At 42.6% G+C, this 20,090-nt stretch overlaps 1 protein-coding gene across 1 annotated transcript; it reads right to left on the bottom strand.

The window, feature by feature from the left end:
* Nucleotides 1–900: 900 nt before the first annotated feature.
* On the bottom strand, nt 901–19,932 carry LOC124119174 (actophorin-like). The gene is made up of 4 exons (XM_046481599.2): nt 19,657–19,932; nt 7,850–7,988; nt 6,633–6,762; nt 901–5,341 (listed from the first exon to the last, which is right to left on the bottom strand). The coding sequence occupies exons 1-4, from the start codon at nt 19,657–19,659 to the stop codon at nt 5,179–5,181; spliced, it is 435 nt and encodes a 144-aa protein (XP_046337555.1). The 5' UTR covers nt 19,660–19,932; the 3' UTR covers nt 901–5,178.
* Nucleotides 19,933–20,090: the final 158 nt, after the last annotated feature.

Raw genomic sequence — 20,090 nt, 5'->3', positions numbered from 1 at the left:
GATTGGAAAATAAACACTTATTTATTTATTCTTGATACGGTAAATTAATTCAAGCCTTTCTGCTGACCGTTCATCTTACTTCTGGACCTTGAGATAGTGGGTAAAACTCCCGACCAACACTATATGATACATGTGGTATCGATTGCGATATATTTTATAGCAATAATTTTCATATATGCTCACTGCGCGCGCGCGTGCGTGTGTGCATGTGTGTGGCTGATTGTACTAGTCCGGACTAATGCAGATGTGCTAGCCCACTGAGATACCATGCTGCAGTTTAACAGGAATACCCGACTCAGACACAGTGTACTGACTCCGAGCTGACCAGTCCTTGTTTTAGCCCCTTTTTGCCGAGCACCAAGCAGGGTAGCAAAAAGTACCATCTTTTAACGTCTTTGCTATGACACGGCCGGGGATCAAAGCCCCGATTTTCCGCCCTCCGGGCAGACGCTCCACCACTAGACCACGGAGGCGGTCATGTATGCAAGGAGCGTGCTATGTAAGTTCAGCGACCTTGTGTCCAATCATCTGACTTGTTTGTCAATAGAATAAAAAAGATGGCTGACGTTTCCGTGTAATAACATATATAACAAACAACTACATTCGTCCCCACTCGCCCCTTTCCGTAACCTGCAAGAAGATTTTCGCTCATTCGTCACCACTCGCCCCTTTCCGTAACCTGCAAGAAGACTATTCGTCTTGTCCCGGAATAACACGAGTTGGTCACGAATGAAACAACTAATATAAAGAACTGATTTCTCCTGACCCTTGTTGTTCGTTATATCCATGGTCTACTGCACTTAAACAAAACTTACTCTTGTAAATGCAATGTACCGTTAATAATTGAACTATTTCAAACAGTATATTACAAAAATGTGAAAACAACAACAAAAGCCATTCTGTGAGGATAATGACGCTTGTATTCAAAAGAAAATGATGTACAAAATATGTCAAACATTGGTAAAATGTCGCTCTATAAATAGCAGCATAATATATAGGGCCCACTTGCACAAAGCGATCTTAGCGCTAAGACTATTGTAAGCCTATGTTAAAGTATGGGAGTTACGATCATCTTAGCGCTAAGATCGCTTTGTGCAAGTGGGTCCAGCTGACGAATGTTCACAAACAATACGCACCACATCTTACCAAATACATAACACAGACAGGGGAGGATCATGGGATATACAGGGTCACGGACTCTACATGCAGTTATGTCGTACACCAGTCACTAATCACTTCGTTAGTTAGCATTAATATTGTAATATATCCACAAAATGCCCATACAACATCAACATAAGAAGACGACATAAAACGGCGGCGATCCAATCCGACTGCAGCATCAGCTGCATTGACAGTGATGTCTATATTTCCGGACGGGGCCAAATGCACAAAAATATGTGCATGTTCTAAAAGAAACACATGTTCAGATTTTGCCTTAGAATTAATAAATTGCAAACATATTGTATTTTCAGTGTTGTTTTTCGAACTGAGTCGGTGTATTTACAGGTTTATTCACACGACAGCAGATACTAACAGTCATGCTGGCAGCGTGGGTACATGTCTATATAGGGCGACACAGTAAACAACCAAAAATATTCTTCATATTCACATCTATGCACATGAACTATATGCGATATACTGTGCAGATGAAATATGATATCTTTTTTAATATGATTATTCTCGGTCGCCACACCAGGCGGGCGCCCACAAGAGGCTCGTGTCTATAGACTCGCGCTGCATCCCGTGGTTTTTAGGTGTATCGCAGAATGCATTGTGTGTGTGCGTGTGTCATTCAGTTGTAGCAATGATCTAAAACGTCGATAAGTGTCTAAAGTGTTGAACTAAAGCCCGCCATTGGCCTTGTCACTACAAACATTGCAGTTGCATCGGAATTTCCAAATGTTTCATAAGATTTGTAAAACATTTCGAAATACTGATTTTGTTGCCAGGCCAATTTGTTTCATGGAGTTCACAGACCCTGAACCATATTATTTCCCCTTCCGCCAAGCTCTTTATATGTAATGCTAAAATACTAAATGAAGCAAGTCTAGGTTTACTGAATCTCCCATCTCACTGCGGCTCCTTTTCAGTTTGTTTTTATCAAACATAAATACTTTACGGGACAAAGAGTTCGTCTGGAGAGGGGTTGGTAATTGTATCAAGTGATGTCTTTACTGGAGCGTACAGACACAGTCAACTGTTAATGTAACTATACATCTTGAGAAAAAAAGTTACTGGGCCTGATTAATTACCTTTACAATTTCGTTCGTTTGTTTGGAATATGTCTAATGGTGGCAGATGGTTCTGTGTAACAAGTTATCAAATTGGTCTGGAATAATCAGGTTAGTCTGACTAGCACCACCTATTGGTTTAACGAACCGTCTCGGTATGCGTTCACCAGGCGAGGGGTTGCAGATAGTCAATCTCCTTAAAATCTGATCATTTACTCTCATACGATACCTATATGCTAGATGATCTGATGTCAGGCCAACTTCCTAATCAGCCAATCAGAGTCAAGGCTTAAGTTCTCGAAACGAGTAAGCGACGCATTTCGACCGGCATATCTGATGTCTGTATATACAAAACGAACCAATAGAGCAAGTACCGAATGAAATAAATAAGGCTGCGCCATCATATTGTTGTTGATATTTTAAATACCCTGTCGTTTCTGAACGCCATGGCATCTAGACCCGAAAGGGAGTACCATCGAAGGAATAATTGTGTTTTGTGTGGGTTTTCATTTATACAAATCAAACTTCTGAAGAGAGGAAGCGTAAAAAATGAAGCCGACATTCACCTGACGCTACCTTCTACTGAGGTTTCCTAAGATCTTCACACAGAGAGGTATCGTATCGGAGTAAAACCTCTGATTTTGATGAGATTGCAGGGATAGGTAGTTGAAGCTCTGTGACCTTGAACCATACAGGGCAAGGTCAATGGTACCGGAAGACCTTCATTGCCGTGATCTTGACGTCAAAATGGTGCTACCATGACAACCATGACGACCAATGTTAATGACTTCTCGACATTCTAAATGTTACTGAATATATCATGTTATTTACACTGTTTCAAAATAAGTCTCTTACGAAAACCATCCGTCTGCTGCTGTTCTAGTGCACTTCAGGGTCCAGTTCTTCGGGAACGAGCTAACTTACTCTTTTGATCTTCATGGACATTGTACAAGTACGCATTATGCGTAGAGTAGCTTCAATTATGAACTTTTCAGATATACAACAGTATTTGTCTAAGCTAACATCTCTACCTGGATATATAGATTACACAACATATGATTATGGAAGAGCGCTCCAACATGTACCATCAATACCATGAAGCACGCACTGACAGGTCCTGGTTCCAGGCAAACTCATTAAAATCAGACCTTAGTTCTCGCTACCGCTAAACAAAGATCTGAAGACATCCAATTAGGGGTCACGTCAGAACGACCTTTTATCCGACCAATGAGAGCATCGCTTACCAGATCATGAAAGTGACTGTCGGAATGTGATTTCTAAGCATACAACTTCGAAAACTTTAACTCGGGGTATTCCGAACGATAGTTACAGGTTTAACGACTGAATCTATACAATCTAGACCATCTATTAGCATTCTAGAATGTACTTTTGTTTAGGTTGCAAATTTGTAATCGAGAATTTGTCCAAATATGTTTCGAAGCGTAGTCGCCAATTTGAAATTAGTGCCGTAAAGCACGAGAAAGCTGCCTTCTGATTGGTCATTCTGTTGGTCGGTCAAAGTTCGCGCAAGGTCGGTCTGACGTGACCCGTAATGGGATGTCCTCAGATCTTTGTTTAGCGGTAGCGAGAACTAAGGTCTGATTTTAATGAGATTGAGGTTCCAGGACGCCAATACCACGTGGTGCAGCTCGTACAAAACAACCTGGCAGGTGAGACTGGACATATAACTAGTCGCGTTAAGTTATTTCTGGCCACGAGAAAACGTATGCCGCTCAGGATACATTTAACTGCCGCCACCAATTAGCCGAGGTCTGCTGATTCACTTACTTGATACAGACAGGATTTATTCCCAATGAAGCTCAAGTTACGGTCAGGCTTTTCTATATAAGGGACTGACTACTACCATTCAATAATCGTGGGGTAGGGTGGAGTTGGGGGCGGAGGGGTGGGGTGGATGTTTGTTTGGTCAGACCCTCATTGTGGACGTACCACAGGGGCCCATCAGGGGTCGTGCCACGAGAGTGGTTTGGAACGGCTTGTTTCTTGCTCAGTCACTAATGCAATATGTTACCAATTGAGTGGAGAAGAAGTATTCCTGCACAGGTACTCCCCCACGAAACGCCGTGGCCCAGGTACTACACGTGCACGTGTTTCAGCCCAAGGAGATCACTGACCCCTATTGTCATCTACACAGATGCAGCTGACGTCGACTTCTGGCCATATCAATATCCGGGTCTATGCCTACATCCTTGTGAATTCCTGATGGCGAAGCAGGCGTGTATATTCAGTAGGCACCATGCCCTACACTAGTTCCATTTCCTTCCCTGTATCTACATCAACGGAACCGGAGGGTCCATGGGGAGCTGCATCCCCACCCCCTTTTTTGACGCATGCTCAATACTGATACAAGTTTTACAGGCGACCGGCATACTAACTGTAACGCACATGACAACACTATGACAAATTCATTTGGTGATTTGGGTTTTTTAACACAAAGAACGGGTTTACCAAACATACTTCCCAAGATGCTTCGCGGAATATTTGCTTCCATCGCTCAGCTTGTGATCACAAACTTCACCCATCCTTTTTTAAGAAGCTGCCTCCGCTCTTGATGTATCTAGCTCTGTTCTAGCTCTGTTCGTTTCTATGGTGTCATCTTTGAAAAGGCGCACTGGCTCCAGTAAGGAAAGGCTTGCATACGTGTGGTAAGCTGGCTAAGAAGCTGACGTTATTGGAATGTCGTATCCACTACAGTTGTGCGCGGGCTAAAGGGTATATTCCTAGATGTCTGAATGTTGCTGACGTCACTACCGGCTCAGATACACCCGGGAATCATCGAAATCCGAAACACTCCATGGTGCACACGTCACTTAAGATCGTGACATTCATTGACGTACTATTGTGTTGTGTCATGTGCGAGCTACCATGGCAACGCGTCCAACCCTTGGTCAGCGCCATTTTAGAAAATGCGAAGTGATGGTTTTGATCATTTGTACTTGCTGATGCATCTGTCTAGAACGTTGCACATGGAGAGGTCGTCCTCGTCGTTGCACTGCAGGACAACGGGGATGCCCTCCAACTTCTTCAACAACGTCATCTTACTGGAGGAATACAACATCTTCTGCTGGGTCGTCGCTGTGTCCGGACTCCTACAGGTCAACACAAAGAGGTTCAATAATATGGATAAACAACATCGACAATGAGTATCAGAAGAAAATTACTGGAAACAAACAACTTGAACCTCTTGGCGCAAGGCCCTCACGTGATTTGATGAACCTCGCGAAGAAAGACCCATTTTATTACAAATTGAATATATATTTTAATCATCGATCAGATCGTCTTGACTGGGCGCCGCCATTTGGTTTGAAGCAAATGAAAGTGATATGAGAGTTGGAATCTGATTGGTCAATAAGAGGGACATGGAAAGGACATAACTCGTAATAACCACTGGTGGCGCTACGATCGAGCCCAGAAAATACAGGCTAGTTTGGCAAGGGTGGAGACTGGACTTTTACAGTCAGTTGTGTTTCATAGTGCTCGACCCTCTGCAGTGGCGCCCTATACAGGAAGAGAAACCTACAGACCACCCCTACAGTGTGTCACGGGCATTGGGTGTCGTCTGTCTCACAGTTCCAGGGACTCGTTACACAAAGCTATCTCATAGTCTACGTGAAAGTATGGGAGCTACGATCGTCTCAGCGCTACGATCACTTTCTGGAACGGGCCCTGAACCATTTTATTTTCCCTTACGCCCAACCCTTACTGTAATGCTAAAGCCCTAAATGAATCTCCCATCTCACTGGGGCTCCCTGTCAGTCTAAAAGTAGTTGCTGTCAAAACTATAATTCTGCAAGTCGTGCGTGATGGCAGAAACTACACTCCTCTCAATCTGTCACTGTTGACTGTATACTACACATAGCTTGTGATACAGCTGAGATACAGATAATGGCATGTTCAGGGCTGCCTCCAAGTCATTAGTAAATGAACTGGTTTAATGCCATAGTATATATATCACATAGTCGCCATCTTTAGCATCTTGACGGCGGTAGACGGTTAGAATAGGAACCAATCACTCTATTCCACTTAAGAGGCGACGGGGTAGTCTAGTGGGTAAAGCGTTTCGTCACGCCGAAGCCCTGGGTTCGATTCCCCATATCGGTACAATGTGTGAAGCCCATTTCTGGTGTCCCCGCCTTGATATTCCTGGAATATTGCTGAAAGCGGCCTTAAATTGACAAATTGGATCGGGCTCAGCCTGATCGGACAGAGACGGCGTGGGTGTATTTCAACTAATGGTTTGTCTGGTCCATAGTCCATTAAATGCAGACCGCCGTGATAAAGCTGGGATACTGATGACTGCGGACTTAAACATTTCTCTTTGATATGATTCTGTTAACTGGTGTGTTAAGTGTCTGCGTCCAAGGGATGACCAGGACTCACCAGAGGAAGAAGGCCAGTCTCTGCTGCGGCATGGCGTTCTGGTAGAACTTGACATCAAACACTGCATACCGGCATTGCCTCTTGGACTCAGCATCTTTCAGTCTCTGCACAAAGTCCTCGTATGTTTGATCTGAAAAACAGCAAATCTTGCAGATAGATCGATGATAACCTTTATAGTGTATAGCTTTTGTGCACTAGCGTGCTTCCTCATAGATGTAAAACAAACGATAGCTTTCCTGCATAAACTCTATGTAGATGTGACAGTTAGTTCTCGTCCTTCAATTTCATTCACTGACGCCCCAACAATGAGAGTAACGAATGTGTCACGCGTTGCAGTGAAGATTTTTTTTTGTTTGGTTTGGTTTGTTGTTTTACCCCGCAATCAGCAATTTTCCAGCTATATGACGGCGGTCTGTAAATAATCGAGTCTGGACCAGACAACCCAGTGATTGATATCATAAGCATCGATCCAATCAATTGGGATCGATGACATGCTTCAACCAAGTCAGCGAGCCTATACACCCGATCCCGTTAGTCGCCTCTTACGGCAAGCATAGTCGCTTTTTATGACAAGCATGCGCTGCTGAAGACCTATTCTACCCCGAATCTTCACGGTTCAGTGAAGAGTTTACCATCAACTGGTTCCAGTTCTCTAACTTAAACACTTGCCAATATTTGAAATACATTCCTCCTTTTTGTCTTTGAAAAAATGGTCTATAATCGCAGTACTTCCCGCACTCTAAAGTCGACTATGGCTCTTTAGTTGTTCTAGGGTGTTGGTAGTGTGCTCGGCCTACACTCACAGTGACTCCCGGGGCGGTCGGGTAGCCTAGTAGTTAAAGCGTTAGCTCGTCATCCGGAAGACCCGGGTTCGAATCCCGATATGGGTACAATGTGTGAAGCCCATTTCTGGTGTCCCCCGCCGTGCTATTGCTGGAATATTGCTAAAAGCGGCGTAAAACCATACTCACTCACTCACTCACAGTGACTCCCGCACTTACATTTTGAAATTGACCCCGTGGTTTTATGGGTAGAGACGAACAGTCCCTGAGCCGTATTATTTCCCTTCCGCCCAACCTTTACTGTAATGCTATAGTCCAAAATAAAGCAAGTGTAGATTTGCCCCAGCGTTAATCTAAGACGGCCTATACCCACAGTAAGTCTCGCACCCTACAGCCATGGCTGTGTTAGTGTGCCCCTAGTGGGCCTGTACTTACAGTGGGAACCGATCTCCTCCACCTTGATAGTTCGAAGGTCGTCAGTGACCCTGTAGATGATGTAGAGGAACTGACGGCCCATCTTCAGGTGCTCGAACACCGTGACGCACTCCTCGTTCACCGCAACGCCGCTCATCGCCTGAAATACACAGACATTTGTACACCCATGTGGTCATCATCAATTGTTCAGAAGAGGTTATTTCAACTTCCTCATCCGGATATATGAAGTTGTTAAAGGGGCCCTGGGGATTTGGGGGAGAGAGGATTTGGTAAAAGAATAATATGGTTAATAATGTTTAGTGGAAAAAAACATTGTTTGGCTCCTTTCATGGAATGAAATTTGCCTGTTTTGAACTTTTTGTTTGATTGTGGTTTAACGCTGCACTAAGCAATATTCCAGCTATATGACGGCGGTCTGTAGATATAATGATTGTTATATTTGCGATAACACTTTCTTAGTGGCATTGTGTGGTCTGTAGATAATCAAGACTGTAGTAATCCAGAGAATCCGGTGATTGAAATCATGAGCATCGATCCACGCAATTGGGATACGATGACATACATCAACCAAGTCAGCGAGCCTGACCACATTATCCCGTTAGTCGCCTCTTATGACAAGCATAGTCGCTTTTTACGACAAGCATGCGTTGCTGAGGACCTATTCTATCCGGGATCTTCACGGTTCAGGGAAGAGTTTACCATCAACTGGTTCCAGTTCTCTAACTTAAACACTTTCCAATATTTGAAATACATTCCTCCTTTATGTCTTTGACAAAATGGTCTATGCATGGGTTGCTGAAGACCTATTCTTACCTGGATCTTCACGGGTTCTGTTTTGAAGTAGTGCCCGAAATATGGTCCATAAACATCCACTAAGACTTTAAGCTCTGAACAAATATATTATCGATGACATGCTCTGATATCGGCACTCCGCTTGTCTCGAACTTCGGAAGATCTCTCGCGTTAACGAGGTTTCCCTGCATCTTGTATCGCCTTATGGTTATTACGCAAATACTCATATCATACTGACGGGGCGGTCGGGTAGCCTAGTGGTTAAAGCGTTCGTTCGTCACGCCGAAGACCTGGGTTCGATTCCCGTCATGGGTACAATGTGTGAAGCCCATTTGTGGTGTCCCCCGCCGTGATATTGCTGGAATATTGCTAAAAGCGGCATAAAATCGTACTCACTCACTCATTTCATACTGACAGGTATAATTCGATATAACGAGGGGAGTGGAAATGGGGTTTGAGGTCGCGTGCGTGCGTGTGTGCGTGTTTGTCTGCTTGTACTTGTCAGAACTAATGTCGCTTTTGTAATGCAAGACGACTGAGATGCCATGCCGCAGATTAACAAGAATACCCCTTTTATTCCCTTATTGCAGAGCGCCAGGCAGGGTAATAACAAGTACCATCCTTCGACGTCTTTTGAGATGACGCGGCCGGGGATCGACCCACCTTCCGCTCCCCGGGAAGACACTCTATCCACTAGACCAAAGAGGCATTCCAGATATAACGAAGTAAAATAACAATATTACTCGTAATCGACAAAGTCACACCGTTGGATTGCTTGTCCAGACTCTATTATGTTTACACGCCGTGGTGTAGATTGAATATTGCTGACTATGGCGTTACACAACATTCACTCACTCATTGAATATAGAATATCAAAGGTTATATCCCATTAGTTAGACGTCCCATTAGTTAGACGTCCCAATTGTTAGACATTTTTATTTAGGCAAAGAGGAAATATACCTACAGGTGTAATGGATCAGTCCTAATTAGATTAAAGTACTGAGTAGGGATAGAGGACTCACAGTCTAGGGAGTTTATATGTTACAATTTCGTTTAATTAACCTAAATTAAAGTCATCCAGAAAGCCGAGTTCAGTGAAAGGACTAAGGTGATGCAATTGAACTTTGGTGCGGCAACACGCTGCCGTAAGAGAATCTACAGAGAGACAGAGAACCACCTGGTACGCCTCAAAGATCAGCTGCAGCAGGGTGACAAGTCTGCTACTGAGTATTTAGATGCTTGTGTACATTACCAAATGTTTGGTTTTATGACCAGCAAAAAAAAAGGGGGGGGTGGGGGGGTCCTCTAGTTAGCAGCCTCCACTCCAAGTGACGTCATCGTTAAAACATTAGCGTCATTTATTGATTTCTTCATGAATAGATTCATTTTAATGAACATAATTTAACTAGGCATTGATGGTATTAGTATACATGTATATGGATGTGCGTCTGGGAAATTTAACCGATTGTTGATATAAATATTCTAGAATCAATATACCACTTTTGTATCTCTGATTGATGTTATTTTCTATATTTTCTTGTCGTTTTATATGTATTCTTGTTGTTTTAACTTCACCCCGGATTCCGGGTTAGATTTGGCCCCAAGCAACATTTGCTGGTCGTAAGACTGAGTGAGTGAGTAAGTAAGTGAGTGAATTGGGTTTTAACGCTGCTTTGAACAGTATTCCAGTTATATCACGGCGTGTCAGCTTAATGTGGGTGGAAATCCCGAAGTTTGTTTGTTTGTTATTTAACGCCGCACTCAGCAATATTCCAGCTATATGACGGCGGTCTGTAAATAATCAAGTCTGGGAACAGACAATCCAGTGATTGACATCATGAGCATCGATCCACATAATATCAATCACTGGACTGTCGGGTCCAGACTCGATAATTAACAGGCCGCCATCATATAGCTGGAATATATCCGGTGATTGACATCATGAGCATAGATCCACATAATATCAATCACTGGACTGTCGGGTCCAGACTCGATAACTTCAAGGCCGCCATCATATAGCTGGAATATATCCGGTGGTTGACATCATGAGCATAGATCCACATAATATCAATCACTGGATTGTCGGGTCCAGACTCGATAACTTACAGGCCGCCATCATATAGCTGGAATATTGCTGAGTGCGGCGTTAAACAACAAACAAACAAACTTCGGGATGCAGGTCTCAGACGTTTACCACTTGGTGAAACCCATGAGCACGAGCACACAAACCTAGAAACATTATCGGAGCGAACCGGGATTCGAACCCACAATCATAGGTTTCTGGTGTGCCCAAGGGACGCAACTCTGCATCGCGAATTGGGGTGTCTAAGACGACTGGGTCCCCCGGTGCTACAGCTGGCTGTAAAAGGCGACTTAATGGATCCGGTGGTCAATTTTCTCTGACTTGGTTGAGGGCTTATCATCGTACCCCGACGGTGGGCTCCTAGCTCATAATATCAATCACTGGATTGTCTAAAGGCAAGAGTAAATCTGTAACTTGCTACATGAACTACACTGAAACATTTGGTGTTTTTTTGTGCCCTCCCGACAGATAATATAAAAATACGACACAACACCTAAAAACTAACAAAATGGAACTGTTTTCAAATATTGGGCGGTCGGGTAGCCTAGTGGTTAAAGCGTTCGCTCGTCGCGCCGAAGACCCGGGTTCGATTCCCGACATGGATACAATGTGTGAATCTATTTCTGGTGTCCCCCGCCGTGATAGTGCTGGAATATTGCTAAAAGCGGCGTAAAACCATACTAACTCACTCACTCTTCACATTTTAGGGGGGCACGGGTGGCCCTGTCATCTGAGGGGCTGCAATTCTCTGTGCAGAGTTGCGTCCCTTGGGCACGCCAGAAACCTATGATTGCGGGTTCGAATCCCGGTTCGCCCCAATTATGTTTCTAGGTTGTCAGCACCATACCCGTGCTCGTGGGTATCACCGATGTGGTAAAAGTCTGAGACCTGCATCACTTCGGGCTTTCCTCCCACATTAAGCTGACACGCCGTGATATAACTGGAATACTGCTAAAAGCGGCGTTAAACACAACTCACTCACTTTTCACATTTTAGATCAATAGCCTCTGACAACTGCAAGCACCAAGAGAACAACGTCCTCTCTAGCTGAACTAAATACATTTACACGTCACTGCATGTTAACTGCCGGGCAAAAGAACGTATACACCAAACAAATTACACACGTTATCAAAACGTTACTAGCCTGAAAACAGTCACCGAAACACTGACAGCTTAAGGTCTTTGACACAACTATAATACCGGTATCAAATACATCACCATCGAATAACCATTTCTTCGTTTGTTTCACGTTAAGCCACCATCAAACATGCGTGAATACTTTCTTTTGCACGGCAGTTTATAAATCCTGCATAGAATGAGTAAGTATATACTTCATACTAAACCGAACGTCGCGAAAAAATTCATGCCCAACTTAATACATCGAGCTACACAACGTTTTTATTCTGTTTTATACATATTTTGACCTAGTCAAGCTGATTTCAGCATAAACTCCGTAAACCATAAAATAAAAATAGTGGTTTGGCTTAAACCATTAAACATGAGCTTTTACGTTTACGTAATATATAGTAATACAAAGTAAAATATAATACGATGTTATTAGAATATCAGCCCTGTACGTTTAAATGGAGGTTCTCTCAGTGCATGTTCTTTAACCCAGAAACCCACAATGTCTTCTAACAGCACCGACAGGTGAAACTAGAGAAGCCATTTCATCACCTCCATGGAAGATGAAGTAGGTGTAGTTTTTTATGACTGAAATGTAACTAATGAGGGGAGACGGATGCAGCCCAACTCACAACCTATATATATACCTACCACTGAATGGAGGACTAAATGCACGGGCGATTCTTGTAAACAGGCAGTATTTTGAGAGGTAAATGAGCTTAGCTAGTCAGATACTACACAAACAAGTCATATCATATATGTGTGTTACTATTGCTCTCAAGGAGCTAAATATACACACTATTTATGTGTTCAACAAACTCGTTCTGCAAGCTCTACCTGACAAGGGAAAGCTGGGCAATCCGTCAACACGGGTCTTTGATAAGATTACTATATGCAAGCACACAACATCGTTGTTTGTTTATTCACGGGACGTTGTCGGTAACATATCAGCAGCCTGGCTTCCAGAGCAGTGCACAAGGATCAACTGGCATCCCTGCCTGGTATTTCAAGAATGGTATATGAGAAGGTTTTATCTGTTGGTGAGTGAGTGAAATGTTATGCCATGTTTGGCACTATTCTAACCGCAAAACAGCTAGCGGACACCGTCAAAAGATGTCCGTTTCAGTGAATGGGTGAATGTTGATTAGCGCCGCAGTCAGCAATATAATATTCCAGCTGTATCAGTGAGAGCCTGTCATACAAACCCTGATACAAATATATCCAATACAGCCTATGCAAGTCTATAATGTTTGGCAAGTCTATATTACTGCAGTACCCGTCACATACACTTTCAACGGTTTGCCAGTGTTGGGTGATAGGAAACCTTTACATGTGTCGTGAGATTCCAAGAAATTATAGCTTTGCAGCTTTGTTTAGTCCCTGAAAATGAAGAGAGTCTCTGGGCTCTTTATTATATTTTCATTAAGATAATTTAGCAACTTTTTTTCTGTAAGATATGTTCATTTCAGAGACTAGTTGTTTGTCTGGACCAGTGACTTAAAAAATGAGTAGTGATCTATGTCATCGTGTTACGATGATACTCAATAGGCCCATTCGTGACCAAATCGTGTTATTCCGGGACAAGCCGAATAGCGACTCGTGTCCCTCTCGTGGCCGTTTTTGTGACCGGGTTCCGTCTTAGCGTAAACGGGCATACCTAAAACAATTATCAACTCGTTGCGTAATGGTTCAAATATATTTCCCCATATATTATAATTATATATTTCAGATACAATTAAAAGCACACCGGGACATGCGGAATTATACAGTATGATTGAACACATTTAACTGTGTCTTGGGTATATTTTTAGATGCAAGACTTATGTAAAATCAAAAAATATTTCTGAGGGATTCTTTGACGAAGACCTTGAAATCATACGCGCATTCTGATTGGTTTGTCGTATTTTCGCACATAACATTCATCGATAAGGGGACGAGTTTTCTTGCAGGTTACGGAAAGGGGCGAGTGGTGACGAATGCAATAGGCCAAGAAACGTACCACTCGATCCTCAATTGTCTCGTCTCTTGCGATAAGCATGACGAAATGCGTACCCGGAATACTCAAGAGGTCATTTTCTTACACACTCGCATACTAGCATAACGCTGTTTGTAATCTAGTGGTGAAAGCGTTGGTTTCTGGAGTCCACACATAGGAACAATATCATAAGCCTATTCGTGTTGTTCCCACGATATCGATGCAGTGTTGCTGAAAGAAGCGAAGAGCATCACTCAAAATAAACAAAAAAACAAACATTTCGGCAGGATGAGATGTGATACCGGTATAATGTGGTTTATATCGTCATCTGCGATTAGATTCATGAGAAACAAGTAAGATAGGCCTAAGTAAACACTATAAGAGCGCTTAACGAGAGATGGCTGTTGCCATGGAGTAGGTCACATAGGCCGATCCAAAGAGTGGGGAGGGGTCTTTTTTCTAAAACCAAATGTATGTTGTAGGCAAAGAGGATTTTGCTATTTTGGACCCCTCACTTTTAAAATAGTTGGATCCGCCCTTGGGTTATTCGTGGACTTAATGACATGCATAATGAATTTACTTTCATTCCAGATCCAGTCAAGTCAGTCTCCTGCCATCTCGATAATACCCTAAGTGAATTGTATATGAATCTCAAAAGACGTGTCTAAGTACATCATAATAAATAACAAAATGTAGTCACATTTTTGCCTCTGGAGATATAGGATACATGTTCTATTTTAAGACATTCTACCAGGAACAGGTTGGCAAACTCCGAGATATCGAAGTAATGATTACGTCATCTGATTGTTCGGCATCTAGACAATTGGCAGTCGGCCATGTTTAAGTCTTGTCTGCCGTCGTGGCTACTCATCCAACTCCATGTCAATCAGGTATGCTGAGGTAGATCTTCATACTGTCAGAGATAAACCCACTGTGCCGAAATACCTATCTGATGTACCAGTGTCGAAATTAGCCGAGGTGGTTCGGAGTGAAAGGAAATGCCCTCGGTCGTGCTGTCGACGTCAGTCGACGCGCATTCTCGCCGCTACTGATGCACGTGGCGCCATGCCAACAGATTGAAGGAGGTATTTGGGTGTGGAAATAACAACACGAGCGTACATAACTGTGAGTTATGGACAAACCATCTTGTCTACGCAAGCACCAGACAATATGACGGGGCTTCAAGTCATTGTTTTACTTTCCTGTTCATTCAGAGAACGAAAATACGTTTTCCAGAACAGTTATTGATATAGAACCGCAGATATGTTGATGACGGTTCTAGATATGTTCATGGCAGCGGCTTGAGTTTTAATGCCCGCCAGGCGGTCATAAACGGGATTCCCGTCTAACTAACCAGAACGCCTTGTATAGAGTAAGGGTAGGTATAGGCTTGAGCTCGGTACCTCGCATACCGGTCGTGCAGTGTTGTGAAATATCCCATGATATTGCCTGTCGGGAATTATCGCCTATTTATCACATCACTCGGTCGCAGTATGTTGGCACTAGACTTAGGATGGGTTAACTGATAATCATAAATGAATATACGTTTGTACATAAGTTCCTTCCGGGAAGCGGTTTGACTGTGACGTAGTTTCTTCAGTCTGATTGCATGCGTTCTCATCAACTCAAGACCCGTGAAGAACCAGGGTAGAATAGGTCTTCAGCAACACATGCTTGCCGTAAAAGGCGACTATGCTTGTCGTAAGAGGCGACTAACGGGATCGGGTGGTCAGGCTCTCTGACTTGGTTGATGCATGCCATCGATCCCAACTGCGTGGATCGATGCTCATGATGTCAATCACCGGATTGTCTGGCCCAGACTCGATTATTTACAGAGCGCTGTCATATAGTTGGAATATTGCTGAGTGCTGCGTTAAACAACGAACAAACAAACTCATCAACTCAGATCTGCTTGTATGATGGAAGTTAAGTCAGCGACACCATTACACAATCTCAACAACGTTATCCTGAACTATATTCAGGTCATATCATGCAGTGAACACGTCTCCCTGACCATATACATCCGGACGAGACCCCATGCGAGTAATACACCATTTTTACAGTTAATATTTTGGTAGACAGACTGACACATTCCTTTTGCCCCGTTAAAGTCAATCAGTGTGTGTCAACCAATAACAGAAATAATACTGCTCACCTTTTCTATTTGACATTGATATTTGGTACATCGGCTTCTGTTCAAAATATATACACGTAGTAAAATATATACACGCATGCAGGTGTTATTGACGGAAGGTCATATTACACGGTATGACGTACACGGGTAAAGGGCAAGGTTGGTACGTATGAGGGCCCTGCGTGATTCAAGACATGGCAAAGCTTCAGGAACTTTCAGAAATACATGTAGTTCTGAACGAAACAGATCTGTGAACATGAATGAACGTTAAATTGTATTGATATAAACACTTGCATGTGTTCGACTTCGATAATAAATGTTGGTTGGTTGGTTTGTTGTTTAACGCCGCACTCAGCAATATTCCAGCTTTATGACGGTAAATAATCGAGTCTGGACCAGACAATCCAGTGATTAATATCATGAGCATCGATCCACGCAATTGGGATCGATGACATGCATCAACAAAGTCAGCGAGCCTGACCACCCGATCCCGTTAGTCGCCTTTTACGACAAGCATAGTCACCTTTTACGGCAAGCATGGGTTGCTGAAGACCTATTCTACCCCGGAATCTTCACAGGTCGATAATAAATGTACAGTTCAGGCTAAAAGGCATATTTATCATGCCAATGTCCAACACAATCCAAGTGCACCGTCTTTGGCACGTCATTGTTCCAGCACGGTATTGTAAAGAATATGCTTAATTTAAAAACATGCTATATCAGATTGTTTGAAAAAAGGATTTAAAATCAAAGGAAGACTGGGCAAGGTAAAGTTTTAAGTGAGAGTTCAGTAGCATACTTTATTAGTCAGTCGCCTATTCCAGGAGTGATTTAAGGTTCGGGGAAGTTATTTTTCTAAAAGCGCAAATGTGCTCCAGTAATAGTTTCGGAAAGATGCCAGTGGCGATGACACTAAATAGCTGTGTGAGTATAACGTCACTAGAGAGTTCTGCTGCATGTTTCCTATTTCTACAGATGACTAATCATACAGTGTCATTGGTTGTAAATTCTTACAAAATGCATCTCAAGCAAAGACAAATAAAATACTATAATGTGGCGACCACACACCCAGGATTGTACATACACCACATATTAGGCCACTGTGAACTAATCCTTGTTCTTAATCATATGTTTTTATCTTTAAAACCACTGTTGGTTATATTACCAGGAACAAGGTACAGTGGTCAGCTTTTCCTTCCTTGCCTGCAAGTTGCTGGCCAAATCTTGTTGCGATAAGACAGCACTTCCGGTTCAGGTTCAAGGAAGGTGAAAACGATTTGTTTGTTTTTTTTGTTAAATGTCACTCATCAATATTCCAGATATATGATGGCTGTCTGAATTATAATCGAGTCTGGACCAGACAATTCAGTGACTGACATAATGGTGAAAACAACTCAGACGTATACCACTAGATGTGAGATGTTAACATGTGTCACGATATGATACCAGAATATTTCTCTGTGACAAAAGCTATCTGAGGATGGGTACAATGTGTGAAGCCCATTTCTGGTGTCCCCCGCCGTGATATTGCTGGAATATTGCTTAAAAGCGGCGTAAAACCATACTCACTCACTCACTCACTATCTGAGGAAAAATAAGTTGTGACTCAAATTATCGAAGCACAACATGAAACGCTTGTGGAAGACCACCAGATACAGCGCCACTGTCTGTTGAAACATTTCAATAATCAGTTTGCCAGAGTGACAAGTTTGAACAGACGGTACAACATTTACATTTCATCAGATAAGAGTAACACAAGAGCACATCAGTCACCGCACACCTGAATGTTCTTGTTCAACGTGAGAGGTCATCATTCTATCACGTGCAACACATCCGTACACCAACCATCGAACTGCAGCTGTACATTTCATGTGACCGTGTGCTGCCCGTGCACGTGCAAAACGTGCTAGAAGAAAGCAAGAATGTTGGGTCACTCGTCCGCTTATCAATAGAGTGAAGAAAGACCACTTCAGTATCAGTGTACACGGTGTGTTATTGTACCGTCTATCTTATAGCAGAGGCCTTAAGTTTCGAACATTGAATAACCCGACGTTTCATTGAGACCTGGCCTATGGTTTGTGAAAACAAATGTGGTACCTCTTCCGTAAAAAAGGTATAGTTACACCGAAACGTCACTTTGAAAGAATAAATACTTGGAAATCCGTAAATCTTCATTGATACTAGAGCTTCTAAAATGCCACTTAAAGATATGTTTATAATATGGTTTCTAAATTGGGATGATTCGTTTACTGTTTTTGTTTGTTTGTTTGTGTGTTGTTAAACGCCGCACTCAGCAATATTCCAGATACATGACGGCGGTCTGTAATTAATCGAGTTTGGACAAGATAATCCAGTGATTGACATCATGAGCATCGATCTACGCAACTGGGATACGATGACCTGCATTAAGTGAGAAGGTTACTTATTTTCAAGATCAGATGTGTATTAAAGACAGGGTGCCTATTTCATTCCTAAACTCTTCAGATGTTGGTCTTGTCTAGCATATATTTAGAGGAAATACGGCACGTGTTACTTGAAGCATGACACATGTGTTGCGCGACTTCTTCACTGTGGGACTCGTACATTGTTTGTATCGGAAATCTAATCCTCGTCTCAAACGCTGGGTGACGTGACCCAGCGAGACTTGAAGTAACCAAGATTTGTACGACTTTGTTTAGTCGGCTTTTAACAAATACACTCAAGGTATAAACTTATATACAAACAATTCTCAGGGTTAAAAACTGTATATATTCCAATCTGAATTTAACGTTCACCAAAAGGATAGGGCAATGTGTAATACAAATGGATAGTGAAAATATATGTGCTCTGATAAAAACTAGTTAAAAAGTGAAGGCATCAGTTTTAGAGGGGTTTTATATTACAAAACCAATTTCGTAATAAATTGTACTTTAATGAGAGACAGGTGTGTCTTACTTTCAGATGGGGCGCAATCGCATTGTAACGTATTCTGTCTGAAACAAGACATCTCTGGCCAATATTGAGTTAGATCTACATAAAAAATTGTATACGTCGTGGTGTATAAGTGTTCTTGGTACGTTTCTTGTTAAATGTTGATTCCCGTGGTAATGCAGACCCCCCTCCCCCAGGGTAGCTAACTACAGCCGTGTGGGCACATGGGGGTTGAGGACGAAGTGATGGCCCCAGAGATAGCACAGATATCCCCCCACGACGCTCCCTCAACTCATAATGAGCCTACCGCGCCTCGTTAATGTGTCAAAGTTCGAATTAACAAGCCAGGTGAAGCTCTCTCTCGAGGAATGTATCAGGAGATTATATACACATCACTGAAGAAGACTGGACTTAATTGACAGACAGATAGAGGTGGCAATTTGAAAGACGTAAATATTTATATCATTCATTTAAAGTTCTGAAAGTGTAAGGGGAAAGAATTTGGCGCCCAGCAAATGTAGAAATGGTAAACACAAACAGAACATACTTGGTTGGAAACGCGCGGAAGGGCGGGCCTTGTTACCAGCTTAGGCATTAGCGGGGAATGCGTGTTTGACATTACCCCAAAATGTGAGCTAGACCAATTCGGGTCACGTCAATTCTTGAAACAATTGAAACTGTTATTGGTTTCATATATCAATTTGATACCGAAATTGGCAAGTACATATAGAAACATTGATTGATTTAACTTAATCTGTGTAAAATAAAATAAATTTCGTATTACTTACCATGGTTGAAATAGTATAATAATTCCAAGGTGTTCCAAATACTTTCGCTTATCGTCGTTGCTCTTGCTCAGGTAAGGCGGAGAAATACATCAACCGTTAACGAGAGAATCAGCCGTATCCTTGTAAAAATAGACACAAACTCATTTATGGGTCTACTTTTCCTGTACGCGACAATCCCTCTCTAGTAGACGTTCATGAACCACTAGATATAACCTGTAGGCTCAATGCGCACTGCGAACTATTTACTGTCTCGGATTGCGAGGCAGAACATACTTGCGTGGTGAGAACACGTGCTTCTCGTGTCAGACAGGCGCGAGACCGCCCGGTGCCATATTTGGTAAAATGGGGAGAGCGAAGAATGGTCTTAACATTCAATTATACTCAATCGTCAAGGATCTTGACCTGATTTCACATTTATTTATTGTTTGGTCAGT

The sequence above is a fragment of the Haliotis rufescens genome, unplaced genomic scaffold (genome assembly GCF_023055435.1).
Source record: "Haliotis rufescens isolate VD_foot unplaced genomic scaffold, xgHalRufe1.0.p SCAF_73, whole genome shotgun sequence".
NCBI lineage: Eukaryota > Metazoa > Mollusca > Gastropoda > Lepetellida > Haliotidae > Haliotis > Haliotis rufescens.
The sequence above is the reverse complement of the archived record's forward strand: the minus strand, read 5'-3'. Positions and strand labels throughout refer to the sequence as shown.